Here is an 18,084-nt window from a genome sequence, read left to right as displayed (position 1 = left end):
GGAGATTGCAGCCCAGAAACCAACCGTGTCCTGGGCTGCATCACCAGCAACGTGACCAGCAGGGCAAAGGACGGGATTGTCCCGCTCTGCTCCACTCTGGTGAGACCCCCCTGCAGTCCTGCATCCAGCTCTGGGGCCTCAATATAAGAAGGATTTGGAGCTGTTGGAGTGAGTCCAGAGGAGGCCACAAAGATGCTCCAAGGGCTGCAGCACCTCTGCTCTGGAGACAGGCTGAGAGAGCTGGGCTGGTTCAGCCTGGAGAAGAGAAGGCTTCAGGGAGACCTTAGAGCAGCTTCCAGTGCCTAAAGTGGCTGACAAGAAATCTGGAGAGGGGCTTTTGGCAAGGGCCTGTGGGGACGGGACAAGGGGGAATGGCTTTAACCTGACAGAGGGGAGGTTGAGATTGAGACGGGATCTAACCTGTGAGGCCCTGGCACAGGGTGCCCAGAGAAGCTGTGGCTGCCCCATCCCTGGCAGTGTTCAAGGTCAGGCTAGAAGGAGCTTGGAGCAACCTGGTCTAGTGGAAGGTGTCCCTGCCTGTGTCAGGGAGTTGGAGCTGGATGAGCTGTAATGTCCCTTCCAACTCAAACCAGTCTGGGATATCCCCCCTTATGTGGGTGGCTGAAGCCCCCATGTCACTGATGAGCTGCATCCCCAAAGGCTATGCAGATCTTAAGGTCTATCTCAGGATTACACACCTCATCCAAAGAGAGCTTCATGGGATATGCTGCGGAAGGAGCCTAGGGACTGTCAGGGTCTGCTCAAGCATTTGGGACACCTGGAGGAACCAAACACTTGTGCACCTTCACACCCTGGGTTCTGACTGGCCCAGGACATCTTGCTCCACAAAGAGCAGCGTGTGTGGGACCTCTGTGCCCACGGGTTGATGTGAAGACAGAGTGTGGCAGTGCCCATGTCAGCCACTTGGGCACACGTGCACACCATGGGTACACTGCCGAACATCCGGACTCAACACTGTGGTGGTGACAGCCAGAGCAAGTCCTATCAAACCAGCAGGTTCCCGTGCTGCATCCAGTGCTAAGGATTCCAAACTTTCCCCATAGCCTGGTGGTGCCTGGGGCAGTAGAAGGAGACTCCCACAGCCATCATCACACTCCTCGCTGTGCACCTCGGCCACCTCCAGCACCCCAGCCCTCCCCATTTTGCTCCCACCCCGCAGCAGCATCAGTCTCACTCATCCCTCCGAGCACTGGATGCACACACAGCCTCTCGGATCAAGGCGTCTGCTTTCGTGGGCTTGAGCAGCATCTCCCTCTGGTGGCTAAGGAACAAGGAGCCATAGGGAGAAACGCCTTCCCGTGGGGGAAATCCCAGGTCCCTTCATCCTCCTGCTGAAAATCTTGACCGACAACTTGGGATTGCAGGAGAAAAGCGTGGGGAAGAGAGAAAGGAAGGGATGTGAAGTGCTGTGCCCATGCCTGTCTGTGTTCTTTCTTTGCACACTTTCAGCTGGAGATAGGGAAAACGCTTGCTCAATTAAACAGCTTGTGGTGGATAGAAGCAGAATGGGTAGAAAACCTAAGAAAGCAGGAAAATGGAGTTGCAGAGGAGAGGGGATGTCACATCCAGCCAGGAAGCTGTGCAGTCATTTGTGTGCAAAGCAGCATGACTTCAAGGTTGAACATCCCCTACAGCAAGGTCCAGAGGACCTCTCCATGCTTATGTGCACTCCCAACATGAGACACAGACACAGCAAAAACTGGTTTGTTTTTAAAGCATCATTATGTATTATCCAAGGTAAAAAAAACCCCAAACTAGATAAGAATCTCCATAATGCAGCTCTGCTGCCTTGTGTGTGATGTGCATAGTGAGGAGGACTCTGGACCAGCAGAGCACAGCCACAGCATGGCAGTGCTGGGGTCCAGACAAAGACATAGAGCTTTTATCATGTTGGAAAGCAGCTTCACTCTGAAACTGGCACCAACCGGTTTGCAAGTGCCCAGATGAGCTTGAAGACACATCTGGCTGGGTCAATCCGGAGCAGCAAATGCTACATGGGAGTTCATTTTAATAATTCCTTGCATGCCTGTCCTTCCTGTTGCCTCTTCTGCCCTGGGGCACCACCAGTGTCCTGCCCATAGCAGGACAACAGCTGGAAGACACAGCCAGATGTGTACACATGAACTTGGTGGTGAAGCAGCTGACCAGACCTATACAACACGTCAAGTCATGCCCTGGGCATGAGCCCTTGTCCAGCCAGCCCAGCTGGAAGCATGAGCCATTTCTGAGACCCCAGCTGAGGTCTTTAGTTCCTGATATAAATAAGAAATATATCAGACTTTGGTTCCTGATATAAATAAACCCTGCCTGCAATGGGGATTTTACAGTAGCAGGAGCATGCAGATGTGTTTTGAGATTTGGCTTGAGGCTAAAGTTAGGAGGGAGCATCCAGACAAAACTGGATTATCTGTAGCAAGGAAGAAGCTGCAGATCAAGGCCACTTGAGGAAGCAGGTTGGTGGTGGGAGAGCAAAGCAGGACACGGCTTTTGTCTACAGTTCAGCATCCCGAGGCTGTGGTCTGTAGCATGAAGAGGGTCTGCCATCTTATTTGGCTCCAGCAAATAGAGTTGGTAAAGCTCACAAGGTGAACATGATGGGGGAAAATTAAATCAAACACTGCTGAGCCTTACTTTAGGGCTTATTCTGCCCCTAAGGAAGGGAATCGGAGAGTAAAAGTGATAATTTTTCTGCTTTAGACACTTATTTGTCCTGAGAAGACTCCTCTTTGGGCCAGCATTGAAGGCTCTGGAGGCAGCAAGCAGATCTCCACACTGGGACAGGCCAGCAGCTTGAACAGGCACTTGTTGAAGGACATGCTTCAAGGCACTGTCACAGATATACCAAAGGCAGCATGCTCCAGCTGCCTAGCAGGGCTGGACATAAATAAGTTTAATAAATACCTAAACCTGGACTTTCAAGGCTTTTCAAGACCTTTGGACCTCCAAAACTGCAAGTAGAAGATGCACCAGGAGGGAAGGTGGTGTCCTAGTGATGGAGCACTCTATCTGCCCAGCAGCACCAGGAGCACCATGGGGACAGTCTTCATGGCCAGCATTAACACCCCACAGCCTCCTGCTGCATCCATCACAGAGGCAGTCACCCCCATTCTGACCCAGGGTGACAATGCAGGGCTTCACAGGATCACTCCAGCAACCCAGGCCAGTTCATCCCCTCTCCCATCTCCCCCATCTCTCACTGTGGGCATCCAGGGTCATCCTTGGGGGTGGAGGTGAAGCACGGTGGCCTCATCTTGCTCCTTGACAGTCCTCTGTGTGCCATAATGGGTGTCCCAAAGGCAACGATGCTCCACGAGGGCACACCCCAGCCCCACAGGCTCCAAGCCCTCTTTAGGGTGACTCACCACCCCTCAGCCACCTGTGTTGCTGAGGGAAGAGCTGTGCTGCAGATGCTTGTGGGCACAAGTACCCAGGATTAGGCTGATGGTCACCATCTCAAGGGGTATATCCTCTCTATGTCCTCCTTCTCCCAGGAAGCCTGGAGGAGGCTGGGCTTTGTTGGCCCTTTGCAGCAGGGCCATGCTTGCAGCTGGGACTGTCCCCTCTCTGAGTGAGGTGATGCCTCCTGTACTTGCACTGTAATACACAGGAGAGTCCTTGGCCAGATTCAGGAAGAAGCTGCTGGGAAAAGATATGGCTGGAGGAAAACCCAGACCTGCTCCATCCTCCTGTGCTGCTCTTGCAGTGCTGGTGCTGGGTTTGCTGCCATTTCCATTCCCCACTGCCTGTGATTTCCCATCCCTCAGACCACATTCAACACCCCCAGGACTGATTTCCCTTGTGGGGAAGGAAAGGTTTTCTTCAGGCTCGACACTGTTGTGTTTCCCCATCATCCATGTGCCAGGATAAACCTCTCCCATGCCACCATCTCCAAAAGCTGTATTGATCGTGGATGTATCTCCTGTCTTCAAGACCAGCTTTACCAGCAGCCAGTGGCGATGTTTTGTCCAGCTGCCCTCCAAACACCTCTTGACTTGCAGGAGCATTGAGCCATTCCCATCTTTGGGATCTGCCCTGGTCCCTGTCCCTCCCAGGGACTTTCCATCTCCAGAAATTCCCAAGCTCTGCCCATCCTGGGAGCTGTCTCCAGCAACCTCCTCATCACCGGCAGCTGCAGTGCTGCAGGTTATCCCCAGGAAGCCCTGGCAGATCTCTGTGGATCTGGGATGGAGCAGGCTGTAATACACCACCAGGGCTGCGGCACCTGAAAGGAGAAGAAGGGTGTCAAGGGAGGAGTTTCAGCAACGTTTCATTGAGATGCCACCTCCAGATCCCTTTCCAGAGTCACTGCTGGGCATCAGATGTCCAAGCACACATCTTTCATGCTTTTATAGGGATGCAAGTGTCCCACGGGAGCAGCTCTCCAGAAAGGGAGTGCTGAGCATGCTCTCAAGACTGAATTTATCTGGATTGATTTGCAGACCAATGGGTGCACAGTGAGGCAGCCACTGAGCACCAGTGGGCAGGGCACAGGGCAGAGACGAGATGTGTGGTGCAGGAATCCTCCCATCTCACAGCATCCCCATCCTCTAGCCATTAAAAGAGACACCAGCAGGTTTTTAAGACACTTTCTTATTACTATCCTATTTCTATGCCAAAACCATTTAAGGCCAAAGGAATTGCTCTTTTTCCAGCCCAAAGTTGCCCTTTCTTGGACAGCGCTGATATGCACATAGCCAGTCTGGGGAGATGCACAAAGCCCATCCTGTAGGTATTACAGCATCCCTCTTTCCCCATGCCACTGGAAAACATGAGTGCTGATGGGTTGTTTGCAAGCATCGTACAACCACCCCCTCCTTCAGCTGAGTTGTGCTTTAAAGCTCTAGGGAATTAGATGTGCCAGCTGGCCACAGCTGCTGCCTGCTTTATGGGCAGAGCATGGAGTAAGGCAGAGTACGGGCAGGGTATAGAACACCTTCTCCATTGTACCAAAAAATTATCCCTATGGGCACAAGAAATGTTTCCATTTACACAAGTGGCCCTGGTCTTTGAAAGGAGAGTGGGAGAAAGCTGCTGTTGTTCTGCATGGCCATACTGCAGTGTGTTTCCAAAACATATCCACTGATGGCTCATCAGTCACAAGCCACCTTTATAAGTCATCAGTATATGCTCAAATGAGAACCTTTCCCTATAGCAATCCCGAGTGTTGTACCACTGCCTGCACTGATCCCCAAGCACCACGAACACAGAAAGCAGTGAAGTGCTTCAGGGTTGCACATACTGTATTTGGAAGAGGTATCTGGGGCATTTGATGACATTTCAACCCTTTCTGCAAGCTTCTCCTTTCAGGGATGGGCTTTTAAAACTAAACTCAGGGTAGATATATTATCAAATATGTTCAGACACTTAAGCTGGAAGAAATAAATACTCTGATGCAGCTAAAATAACCGATGATGCTCACTTACTCAAGCTACTCTTGAAACATGAAATCAGGCTCTAAACCCCACTAGATCTTACCTATTACAGACCATGATATGACGGTTCCAGTTACACACAGGCTGTTCCTCAGATCTGCCTGCAGGAACTGAGTGACCAGCAGCAGCAGAAGGGTGTTTTCCATCAGCATTATCTGCAGAGGGAAGAGAGCTGTCATTTTATCCCTTTGACAGCTTTAGACATGCTTCCAATGACACAAAACACCCAGTTTTTAGATATTAATGATCTGGTTTGCACCTAACTTATCACTTAAAGCATAAGGGTTGCTGGACTGAACTTCCTGCAAGGTCTGGACCTTCTTTTTTACCATGAAAAGTAAGTCTGACAGAGCAGCTCAGCCACTCAGGTGTTAGTAAGACAATGTGTGGCTGCTAAGAAAGCAAAGCCAGAGCAGAAGGTACATCCACTGTGCTCTGTGCGGTCACCAAGGTGGAGGTACCAGTAAATGCTTGGGTTTTATCAGGTGGTGATGTGGGAGATGAGAAAGGAGAGTCTAAAGCTTCTCCCCAGCAACTATGTCCATGTGGAATATCAAATATCCTGGGTACTTACTGCATAAAACACAGACATCCTGTGCTTGGAGGGGCCAGGCCAGACATCAGTGTAGCAGAAGATGTACACGGCTCCCACCAGGCAATTGCACAGCCTCCAGTGGTAGGGCTGGGCCACGATGTCTGTCTGCTGGGCCACCAGCCAGAAGGACACGAGCAACCAGTGGACACCTACGAGGGGAAAGTCTGGAAAGGGAAAAGCCATTCCTGGGGAATGATGCAAAGTGTTCCAGGACCAGGAGCACCTCTGAGGCTGACAACAGGATGGGACATGGGGAAGATGGTCACAGGTCTTACCAGCCACAGCAAAAACCCAAAAGGAATAGAGCCTGGCAAAGAGCACCAAGGCCAGGATCCTGGTCCCCAGCATCCCCGTTCTCCAGAGCAGCAGGCAGAGGATGGCTGCGGCTGGCAGGCAGAGGTGACCGGGTTTGAGCAGGCAGGTGATGTCTGTAGGGGACCAAAGGCCAGGTGAGAGAGAGCAGGGAGAGCCCTGCACTGACACCTGCATGGGGACAGGGGCAGTCAGGTGCTCTGAGGGACGTACAGCTGTGTTGTACGACTGTATCTCAACGTTATGGAGCTGCTGGTAGCACCCTGACACAAGACAGACATCCATCTATCCTGCCCATTGGGGGATTTCAACCAGCTCCCGCTGAATCTGGTCTCCTTCGCATGCTTTGCATCTGCCTGCTTAAATCCTCTGATCACTCTCTCCCATGGGCAGAGCCCTGCAGCAGCACATCATGTCCATCTCCAGTCACTGCAATCGGGTCAGTCTTTGTGAGCACTGTGACTCTACACCCCAAACTTCCCCTCTGCACACCTGAAAGTTCACCTTTTCTACAGAGCAGCCCCAAACCCCTGCATGATCAGCACTGCACTGTGATTAGGGCTGGACCACCAATAAGGGCATGTGTTGGGTTCAAACCCAGCCAATGCACTGTCATGCCATGGAGACCCACTGTGCAGGGGGCTGACTGTACTGGCCAGGTTCAGTTGCAGTAATCTTTAAGTCACATTTGTCCCTGTTGCTTTCCACTTAGGGGTTCTCATCCCCTTCACAGTGTTCCTCTGGATGGAGCCCTGTACTGTGTAGGTGGATGTGCACATCCCTTACCCAAATGCAACTCCTCTCTGTAACTCATTGCATCCTCCTGGAAACTCCCCACTCACCAAGGATGAAGTCCGCTGGGTCGACTGCCACAGCATATGCCCGCAGCAGGAGGTGAGGCAAGGTCTGCAGCAGGGCTTCCAGGAGCTGCAGCACACACACGTCCCGGTGCTGAGTCAGCACATCCGCAGCACCAGCACTGCTGCCTGTCTTTGCCACCATCCACAGAACATCCCAGTACCCGCAAGAGTCCCCGCAATGAGATGTCCACCCTGGTTTGGGCAGTCTGGGACTGTACCAGGGCTGGGGGAGGCCTGATGGGGAGCATCACTCACTGCTTCCAGAGGCCCAGCTGCAGAAGATGGAACACCAGGAGGGAGCAGCTGGGTGGGTGGCTGTCAGCCCTGAACCAGAGGATGCTGAGGAGCTGAGCCGTGTAGCTGGGCACCATGCAGGTGACCGTCAGACCGAACCAGCCCAGCTGCCTGTGAACAAGGTAGTGGATGAAGGCACAGAGCCCTGGATAACATCCAGCCGGCACCACTAAGGGATGCCACAGCCACGCATGCCCCGCAACTGCACAGTGCTACCCATAACCCAACCCAAATTCATCTCCCAGCCGGCGAGGGGGTTCGCAGCCCTTGTCCCTGTTTAGCTGGGGCAGCTGGCTCCAGGTGGTTTGTCAGCTACGGCACAGGCATCACCGCCGAGGGGCCCGGCCCAAGGGAGGGCTCTGATAAAAGCCTTTGGAGAGGGGCTCATGAGACGAATTAACAAATTAGTTCAAATAATAACAAACCCACTAACTGTTTCCCATTAAAAGCATACAGTGGGTAGGGTCTGCACGGATGAAGTCACCCTGCGCCCAGGGCGATGCCGCCCGAGAGCCCCGGGGAGAACCGCGCACCCCCCTCCGCGTGTGCGCAGCCCGCGCAACCCTCTCGCCCTCCCATCCCCCCCGCGCATCCTGCGCGCTCACTCACGCTCTCCGCGCTCCGCCGCCAGCAGCACCAAGCAGAGCCCTGGGAAGGCCCCGCGCATCCTGCGCGCCCCTTCCGCGCAGAGAGGAGGAGGAGGAGCGGGAGGAGGAGGAAGGAGTCTTCGGAGCCTGCCCCTCCCGCCGGGCGATGGGTGGGGGCTTGCGGCCGGCCCCAGGGCTCCGCCGTGGTTGAGCCCTGCGGTGCTCTTGCACAAGCCCTCGCCGGTGCCTCCGTGCCCGAGTGATGGGCGCTTGCCGCCGGGCTGAGCACCGGGCGGCACTGGACAGGATGCGAAGGGAGCCGTGGGTTCATTCCGCTGGTTATTGTCCCCTCCAGCCAAGAGGTGAAACCCTTGTGACATGTGATCCCGACAGTGAGCGGCTGCAGTTGCCCTTGCGGGTGCAGAGAGGTCTCCTGTCTGCTGTTTTTCCCCATCTCTGGCACTGCAGAGTCCGTGTCTTTCAGAACGCAAACCCACAGCAATGCGCTCCAGGAAAGGTCCTGAAGGGGTTCTTAATTAGAACCCTGGAATAGCAGAGTGGTTTGGGTTGGAAGGGACCTTAAAGCTCATCCAGTTCCACCCCCTTGCCGCAGGCAGGGACACCTTCCACTAGAGCAGGTTGCTCCAAGTCCTGTCCAACCTGACCTTGAACACTGAATTATGTCCCAATATCATGTGAGGTTTTGTCATTGCTTTTGCAAAATCATGTGGGATGCTCCCAAAGCTTTGTCCATCAGCCGGGCTGTAGGGATGTACGTGTGCTTGGCGGCTTCCATGCATTTACTGTTGGTTTGTGGAGAGTTTAGCAAGTTCTTTGCAAACCTTGGAGCAAAGCCTGGACTCTGCTGCTTGACAGAAGCAACATTTCTCACCCATTCAGCTGAGTCCTGCAGCAGAGACAGTTTGAAATATGAAAGCTCAGTTTCTCTATAGGTTCCCAGTACATTGCTACAGATACTGTCTACCTGAACTTCTGTAACGCCTTTGACACAGTCCCTCACAACATCCTTCTCTCTCCCGCAGTCAGGGAGATCAGATTTGTTCAGCCCAGGAAGGTGGGACTCTCATCAGACGTCTGTGCTGCTTTTGGTGTAGCAGCTTCCGCAGGCACAGCTAGTCCTGCAAATGCACTGCAGCTGACATTGCATGGTGCATTGCTACTGCCAAAGAAATAGATCATTAATAATCATCAAGCTCCCCAAGCCCAAAGGTGTATTTGAACCTTAATCACTCCTTCCAACTAGAGATTTGAAAGTCCTCTGTGCTCCTGAACTGAGGCTTGCACCACCCTCTGAGGTAGCCAAGCAGACAGAAGGTACCTGCTGTTGTAATTAAGCCACATTCTTCCATGTAGGATTAATTTTAACACTTTCAGTTGAGGAATAAGGAATAACAACAGCAAAAAGCTGTTTGATGGTATGCCAAGAAGTTGCAGTGACCCTGTCATGGGCCTGGCTTTCAGGATTAATAACTGAGGCTCCTCGCTGGTTGTATAATCATTGCAATTAGGAAACCACGTTGCACCCCAGGAGAAACTGGGGTGCCAAATGGGGAAGTGTCAACAAGATCATTGCTTCCTGGTTACCCACAGCCAGGAGAAAGAGGAAGGTCTTGGGAGCTGTGCTCTGACATCGTAATTTGTTTATCCCCTTTGATAATAAATGGGGGCATCATTAGCAAAATAGCATGCAAAATAATTCTTAATTGTGATCAGCAACAGGGGACAGTTGGTCCTTTGGTGTAGAGCATGATTGCTGACCACTGCATTCCAGAAATGTGAATAGCTATGTCATGGCTATCATGGGGCAGGCATCAAAAAATCTCTTCTTCACAGATCCCAGCAACATTCAGTTTGTAGGAAAGATGGACAATGTAAGAGTCAGGGATATACTAACTCTATATACTGACAGTATATATATATTATGATATATAAATATATACTGGAAATGCCTTCCTCATTTGATGGGGGTTCACAATCTGAAGCTTAGTGATGCCCAGCAAGACTGGGGAGCTGGATAACCCATGCTTCACTCATCCAGTGGATAGGAACAATGAGGAGTCTCAAAACAGCCTGCACAACAGTACACCCTGATAAGCACTGTCCCTGTGGATAGGACAGGAGGTAGTAAAGGCAAAGTGGGTCTTGCCTACAGATGATATCACACAGACCCTGCTGGTCCTTGTGTGTTGACTTGTTTCAACCTGTGTTTTAATACACACCATAGCTGCAAATGCTTCACAACTTAGAGAATGACTTAAACAATAGTCCCACCCTGATGGACCCAAATTGCAGATAGGGGGTCACATCTTCTGCAGCTCTGCTCGAGGCTGTGTAGCAAAGCAATGCTGAGGGGACATGGAACTGTTGGAACAAGTCCAGAGGAGACCACGAGGATGATCAGGGGACTGGAGCACCTCCCGTATGAAGACAGGCTGAGAAAGTTGGGGCTGTTCAGCCTGGAGAAGAGAAGGCTGCGTGGAGACCTCATAGCAGCCTTCCAGTATCTGAATGGGGCCTAGAGAGATGCTGGTGAGGGACTATTCATTAGGGACTGTAGTGATAGGACAAGGGGTAACGGGTTGAAACTTAAGCAGCAGAGGTTTAGACTGGATATAAGGAAGAAATTCTTTACTGTTAGGGTGGTGAGGTGCTGGAATGGGTTGCCCAGGGAAGTTGTGAATGCTCCATCCCTGGCAGTGTTCAAGGCCAGGTTGAATGAAGCCTTGGATGACATGGTTTAGTGTGAGGTGTCCCTGTCCATGGCAGGGGGGTTGGAACTGGATGATCTTAAGGTCCTTTCCAACCCTAACTGTTCTATGATTCTATGACTGTAGATGGCATTAGGAGACAGCAGAGATCAAATCTTTTGTTGCGGTAAAAGGGGTGATTCTTAGAACTGCTACTCCTGGCATGCACAAGAAGAGCTGCCTTCCTGGCTTTGGTCCTGCGTGGCGTGAAGGACCTAATTCAGAAGTTGTCTGTGAGAGCTGCCTTATGAAAGTGACCACCGTACTATTAGGCTTAACCATTCTGTGGGACCAAATATATTCAACATGTGGACCAAAAAGCAGCAGCACAGAGGAGTGAGAAGCCTGAGGCAGTCTGAGAGCTGTCAAAAAGGCTGCGCTGGAAATCTCGAGTGAAATATTTGCTTTGACTGGAAAAGAAAACAAAGAGTCCTAAGAAAAATCCCTGCAAGGCACGGAGGGCAAGGCAAGGGAGGCTCTTGCAGGGAAGAGCTCAGTGACGAACAAGCAGCTGGAAGAGGAGAACGGCAATTCCCATAAAACCAGCTCCCATAAAATGTGGCAGGTTGGATTCAAGTAGGAAAGAGAGCTAAAAAGGGAAGATCCCTTTGCAACAGGAAGCTGAACCGCTAGTAGGAATCTCTGTAAATGCATGGAAATCAGGAAGCCATGGGGGGAGTCCTTGGTAAGAAAGGAATAGGACACTTAGGGGTGGTACACTGTGCTCTCTTCTGTCCATGGCAAAATAGTGAAGGCCATAATAAAAATACAGTTGCTGAGCATGAGCTGAGCATTTCTGGATGCTGCTGGCACAGGGGGCTGCTGAGGTAGTCACAAGCAGATCCAAAAAGGGTTAGACAAATTCATGGACAGCAGGTTATTATATGGGAATTGAAAGGATGGGCAGCATCCCCTGCAACATCCCTGATTTTGCAATTATGGATGCTGGGGCCCATGGATAGTACCCAGGCTCACAAGCTCTCCCTGAACAGCAAGGAAAGCATGGAAAGAGAAGGCAAAGACAAGCAGAGAAAGGCATGGAAAAGGGTTGCAAAGAAGGAAAACAGCATCCAGAGACAGGCAATGGAGGGTTCTCAGTGTCTGGAGCCAGGCCAGCAGCAACATGCTAATTCTGCTTTGCAAAGTTATTACCCCAATAAGCCCCTGTTTTGCCAGCTGCGACACCTGAGTGTTGACAGACTCACCACTCACAAGACCTTCATGCTCTTGGAGGTGTAGGAATTACAGCAGCACAGGGCAGACAGTGAAGAAAGCTTTAGCCACAACTGGGTTAGAATCACAGCCTCGAGATCTACAAAAACCTCTGCATTTGGAGAGAAATCATGACCAAATGTATTCAAATTAAAATGGTAAATGTAACCAGGGCAACGTCTTCTGCAATTTAAGACTGTTCTGATCCTCACTGTGCTGAGAGGTGTAAATCAGAAGAAACTCTGCTGAAATCATTGCACCAACTTCTGACATCGTGAAGATCAGAATTCATCCATGGCTGAGCGTGGAAAGACACAGCAAGAGGAAACAGAGCTGATATTCCAGCCTTCCTCTTCTTGATTCTTCATTTCCAAAAGGTCCCAGGGTCTAATCCTGCTGGGCACCAGACACGTCAGGCAGAAGGAGGCTTTCTTCTCTTTTCTACCTCAGATGCACACTACAAAATGTGCCACAGATCCATTACAGCACAGACTGCTTTCTCCTTGACTCTGGCAATATCACAGAGGCCCAGAAGGCTGTGCTGTAAGACAGCAGGGACGTATCTATCATCTCCTCTAATGAAGGACTGCACAACATCTGTATCTGCCTCTGAACTGGTGGTCAAGCTCTGCCTAAGGGCATCGCAGCACACGGAAGAGGTGCATTTGCAGCACTGCTTCAGACACACCATGAGGCACCTAAAACCTGCCTTTTCTAGCTTTCATCCCTGTGTGCCTCAGCCTGGTGACACCAATTTGCTCAAGCAGCATTGTGCGACCCCTCAAACTGACTGAGGCAAGCTGGCATAGCCTTGCAGTCCTTTCTGGGCATATGCAATTGGGAACATCCAAGAGCATAACACCCCGTATAGCCTAGTCCTTGCAACAGGAAGATGGATAGCACCTCTTGCTCCAGTGTCTCCTTCAGAAGGTAGATGAATGGCAGCAGCTTCTGTGGGCACCCTGTGCCAGGGCCCCACCACCCTCACAGGGAAGGACTTCTGCCTAAGAACTCATCTCAATATGCTCTATGCAGCACAGAAACCTTGAGGGTGCTGCTGTGGCCAAGCACATTGCACAGATGGAGGTGGCCCAAGGCAGTTTGTGTGCAGCTCAACACATTTCTCGAGGTGATGCTGCAAAGTCTTGAAAGTGATACCTCGGTTCCTCATAGTAGGACAGTAACAGAGAGGTTTCATTGGACCTCCCCAGTGCTCCCTGAAGCTGCGGGCATTATCTGATTGGCCACCAGAAGGCTCTGAAGATCAAGCATCCTTCACCATCCTCCAGAAACGGCATAAAGCCAAGTTCTGCTCCTTCATCTTAACGCATCTGTGTGGCTGACACTGAACTAAGGACTGTTCTACCTAGAGCTTCCTCTGACCTGGTAACAACCAAAATCTTCTCATTATTGAGCTTTTCTTTAAAGTTCTCTCCTTCTTAAAAGGGCTGGAGACTTTATATCTTTCATGTATAGTTATGCTTCACTGCTATAGCCTTAACTGTGCAGTGACTCTCGTCTATCAAGAGTCAGCTCTAGAGAACTGAAAGATCAGTAATGGAGAAGGGTTTCTGTTGGCTGCAGGAGAAGAGCTGAGATGAAATGCATAAACTTAAAAATTTATCCTGGAAATCATGTAATTCTTGAGGTGAAGGAAAAGCAGCAACTTCTAAGCAAGAATGGCACCTAATTGTGAAGGAACTTTTCCTGCTTTTTTAGGAGAAAAGTGTCAGAACATACATCATGTTATTTTGTATAAATATAGCAAAAATTATCTTGATTTTTCTTTCTCAATTGACAGCTTTAACTTCCATAAGGCAAACAAAACTTGCTGCAATGCATTGCCAAGTATCGAGCAATCAGGGATAAATACCTACTTACTTAATACATTAATTAAAAGGGCATTTAAAATTGTGTTTCTCTATAAGGAAGTTTCTTCCTGTGCCATTCCTATGTATGCTCCAGGGAACCCTTGGAACAACAGACATTATTATGAAGAAAGTATGTAATACCACTTCTAGATAATGTTTGATCTTGAAGAGCATTTCTGTATGTCACATCTCAACCCTCTGTGTGTGCAGGGACAACCCTCTTACTAACATCTTGGTCTCCTTTGTCTGTAGTTACAGAAGCTCCCAGTCCATCCTGTGCCATGAAAATCCTTTCCTTTCTCTTCTCTCTCCTCTTGGTGGTGTTTTACGGAGCTGCAGGTAAGGTTTAAATGAAGATGAGGGGCTATATAGAAGGAGACACTGGTGTCTTATAAAGCTCTGGGAGAAACCAAGCTGCCTTCTGCAGAGAACCTTCACACATATCATCAAAACTTGTGGGCAGATTATAGATGATGCATGAAATTAGAAGGCAAACACTTCAACCAGTGTTTCACCCAACTTCAATTCAGGGCCTTTGCTGCATCTCTGAAAATCCAGTCTGAGTTGAAAGCACAAGGGACACCCCCTAAAATTACCATTCAGTGCCAGTATTTTCCCCATTAAAGCTTGCAGATTCTTACACTTGGTCTCTGGGTCACCTTACAGCAAGCGCTTATAATCAGCTATTCTTAAGCCACACAGAAAAAGAGTAGGTCCTATGCTCTCCAAACAACCTTAGCTTCAGAACCTTGTACTTGGGGTGAGCAAGCAGATCATGAGTTAACATCAAAATGCTACTTGTGGCTTCCTCTTGGTGGAGAAACCTGCGCAACAGTAATTGGTGGTGTAAGGCTGTGCCTGTTGGGGAGATGCTAAGGAATCTGGAACCCAAACCCCTCCTTATTGTCCAGAAAAAGGGCCTGTGTTTAAACATGTTCCCTAAAATGGGACAATTACAGAGCAGGGCACTGCATGCACAGCCAGTTGAGGTTTGGGGTTGGTGTCTGTGGGAAGAGGATGGAAAGTGCCCTCTGGGGGATTGAGGATGGGAAGATAATAGGGATGAATAGCAAACCAGAATGTAGGAGAAGTGTCATATATGCTTGCCTGGTCTTATTGTTACCTGGGCTTCTGCTTATGGCAGTTCTCATAGGCAGGACACTGGGCAAAGTGTTCCTTTGGCCTGTTTTATGTCCTTATTTCACCTACAGACATGCACAGGGAACATTTGGGCTGTTTCAGAAGGACCTACCTTCTGAGTGTGCTAACAGCAAGAAATGTATCTCTTAGAAAATGTTTTTGAGAGCTGAGAGTGCTCTTCAATGCCCCACAGACAGACAGTTTGGGACCAGTAGAGTCTTATTCACCCTCCCCAGCACTCCTTTATTCCTGCCTGGAATTTCCTGGGTACTGCTGTGTGTGTATCCACCACACCACTCATGTGCTGTGAATCTAACACACCGGGGATGCACATGTACATATATAATATACAGGGTCTGTTTGCTGGAACAAGCTCTTCACTTACTGGCTGTGCTGGACTTACTGGGGTTGGATGGATGAGCTGTGAAACTGGAATTAATTAGTTCATGTGCAGTCAATCAGGTGCATCCAGAATGCATCAGCATGCCAGGCTGCATCTTTATGAATCAACCAAACAGGCAACATGCTGCCTAATTAGTAGGCTGCTCCCTTGGGTAGTTTTCACTGCTGACAATTAGCACTTTCCTGGGTAAAACCTGTTCTGGGAATAGCACAGGCTCATGGCCATTCCCAAAAGGCAGTTTGAATGTGGATATCCTATTTTAATGGGGGAATTAAAAGAGTGTGAAAATTTAGCCATGTAGATAGAGCAATGCCGTGCTTCTCAGCCTCAGACCAAGAGGACAATGACTGTCATTTTGTCTTTAGTGGCATGGAAGTGGTTGTTCTACATGCATTGTTGAACTTATCCATGTAGTGGTACCACCTATATGAACTGCCAGACACCAGGACCTGTTTTTTGAGATATGTGTGAAATTTGTAATAAGGAAAATCTATGGAAATCCAGATGCGCAGAAATCCTCATCTTTCTGCCATAGAAGTGGCAGCCTCTCAGCTGACCTGGTGCATCTCTCCTTAACTGCGACCTGTAAGACTTCAAGAGCTGGTTAAGTGTCCACTTACTGTTTTCTACCAGGTTTCTGGTGTCTGTCCCTAAAATCTGAGTTCCTAAGGGATTCCTAGGCTTGGAGACACAGTTCTTATATCTCAAGAAGGAGTTATAGCATTTGCTTGGTTTTCAACCCTCCTCCTCCAAGGGTTGCATTAGGACTGTCATGACTTTGGGCATCATTTTGCCATGGTGTCAGCTCATGGGAATTAGCAAAATGCAAAACCCCAACAGAAACAACTGTGTCCTGCTTTTTACAGGCTTTGCAAAACCTACAGGACCTTTTATGCGATGTGGATATCGTGGGACTTTCTGCTACCCTGGGACATGCCCTCGGGGCAACATTTACCTGGGAGTATGTCGTTTGGGACTTTCTTGCTGTAGATGGTGAGTTTAGGATTTAACTGGAGCAAAGATCACTTTCCAAATTTTCAGTTAATTCATGTTAATGTTGCATTATTTTCCCCATTGCTGTAAGCCTGAAATCCCTGAAATATTCTTTCCTTTGTGTAGGCTGTAGTGTGGCTACTTGCAGAGGATCTCCAGTGATATGGGGGTGATCACTTTTTACATCGTTGGATTCAGGGAACCATTGTACCGGCCATTTTTCATCATCATTCTTTCAATAAAGCAAGAACTGGGGAGGCTGTGTGGCTGCTGTGTGTGGTGGTGTCATTCATTCCTCTAGAACTGTTATTTTCCTTTAGGAATTTGAACAAGAATTCTGAAACCAGGTGGAGCTTTGAGTCCCCTGCTGTGACCAAAGCTGGGGGTCAGTGACCATGTCTATATGGAACATATAAGTCTTCTCCAGTGTGGTGCTTCATAGCACTTCTGCTCTGAAAACTGGGTTCCCACTTCCTGCTTTCAGACCTGGAAGCAGCATCCTGCCTCATTACAGAAACTAAGAAGGACATGGTGAGCAGGACAAAAGGAAGCAGGTGACCCCATTTTCAAATTTGAAGCCTGGTTTTACCTTTGGTTATTCTGCCTGACATAAATTTGGAATAAATTTGCAAAATGTATATCTGTTGCAGTAGCAAATGAGAAGATCATATTTAGACCTAAGACATGGCTTGAGGCAATTAGACAACACGTACGAAAGGCCAACATTCCTGCTGCTTCAATCCCTTCTCTTGCAAGAGGTTTCTCCTGTCCTCTCCTGAACCCCAACAGAAAACTCAGAAGGGGAGGGATGCTCAGTGAGCTCCTGTCTCTGGAGCTGCTCTTGCATGGGCAGGAGCATCCTTCTGCAGACAAATCAGCCTTTATGGCTGTGACCAGTGAATGGTTTTATGCCCTGAGACTGTCTATAAGGGCAGAGCTCATTCATGTACAGTCAAACCCGGCCTCCAAAGCAGAGCAACCTCAGCCTGTTCCATGTGCTCACACTGTCTCCTGAGTCATAGAATCACAGAATGGTTTGGGTTGGAAGGGACCCTAAAGCTCATCCAGTTCCAACCTCCTGCCATGGCCAGGGACAACTCCCACTAGACTAGGTTACTCAAAGCCCAGTCCAACCTGGCCTTGAGCACTGCCATGGAATCCATCCCTGGAAGTCCTGTCCAGCTATTGCCAGGGATGGAGCCCAGGCCAATGAGCACAGTGTCAGAGCAACCTTTCTGACACATCAGTCTAGATGTAACCACCCTTTCCCACAAGCAGAGGGAATTTAATAGTAAACATGGCCAGGCTGAGATAGCAGCTCTTATGGCAAATTGTTGTGGGTAAGGGGAATACCTGTATCTCTCAACAACAGTGGGAGCTGACCTCAGCTTTCACAAGTCCTGTGTGAAGGGTAGCACTCATGAATGCTCAGCAAAGGTAGGAGCAGTAATGGTTGGCTTGTAAGAGAAACAACCAACCCAAGTGCTACATGCTGACATGAAGCCCCAAGTCTGCCATTAGTTGCAGAGCACCTGCCCTCCCTTCAAGGCAGATGTTTGTGCAAATGAGCCTGCCACCATTGAAACCACAGCCTTG

General features: G+C 49.6%; 2 protein-coding genes across 2 annotated transcripts; one reads left to right on the top strand and one right to left on the bottom strand.

Moving 5' to 3' along the window:
* Nucleotides 1-1,776: 1,776 nt before the first annotated feature.
* On the bottom strand, nucleotides 1,777-8,181 carry XKR5 (XK related 5). Its single transcript, XM_034060910.1, is given in 9 exon segments — nucleotides 1,777-3,281; nucleotides 3,283-4,243; nucleotides 5,497-5,608; nucleotides 6,028-6,197; nucleotides 6,324-6,475; nucleotides 6,477-6,531; nucleotides 7,203-7,382; nucleotides 7,477-7,659; nucleotides 8,124-8,181. Coding segments are annotated over 9 exon segments (1,989 nt in total). The 3' UTR covers nucleotides 1,777-3,163.
* Nucleotides 8,182-13,337: 5,156 nt separating this feature from the next.
* LOC115946088 (gallinacin-4-like) lies at nucleotides 13,338-16,492 on the top strand. The gene is made up of 3 exons (XM_031046685.2): nucleotides 13,338-13,467; nucleotides 14,205-14,291; nucleotides 16,362-16,492. Exons 2-3 carry the CDS (start codon nucleotides 14,234-14,236, stop codon nucleotides 16,490-16,492), a joined length of 189 nt encoding a protein of 62 aa, XP_030902545.1. The 5' UTR covers nucleotides 13,338-13,467; nucleotides 14,205-14,233.
* The last annotated feature ends 1,592 nt before the right edge of the window (nucleotides 16,493-18,084 follow it).

The sequence above is a fragment of the Melopsittacus undulatus genome, chromosome 3, assembly GCF_012275295.1.
Source record: "Melopsittacus undulatus isolate bMelUnd1 chromosome 3, bMelUnd1.mat.Z, whole genome shotgun sequence".
Lineage (NCBI taxonomy): Eukaryota > Metazoa > Chordata > Aves > Psittaciformes > Psittaculidae > Melopsittacus > Melopsittacus undulatus.
The sequence above is the reverse complement of the archived record's forward strand: the minus strand, read 5'-3'. Positions and strand labels throughout refer to the sequence as shown.

Bases quoted from the DNA above. Each gene is read 5' to 3' on its own strand.
- LOC115946088 (XM_031046685.2), top strand. From the start codon at position 14,234: ATGAAAATCCTTTCCTTTCTCTTCTCTCTCCTCTTGGTGGTGTTTTAC. The intron at 14,292-16,361 runs GTAAGGTTTAAA...TGCTTTTTACAG, and splicing joins GGTGTTTTACGGAGCTGCAG to GCTTTGCAAAACCTACAGGA.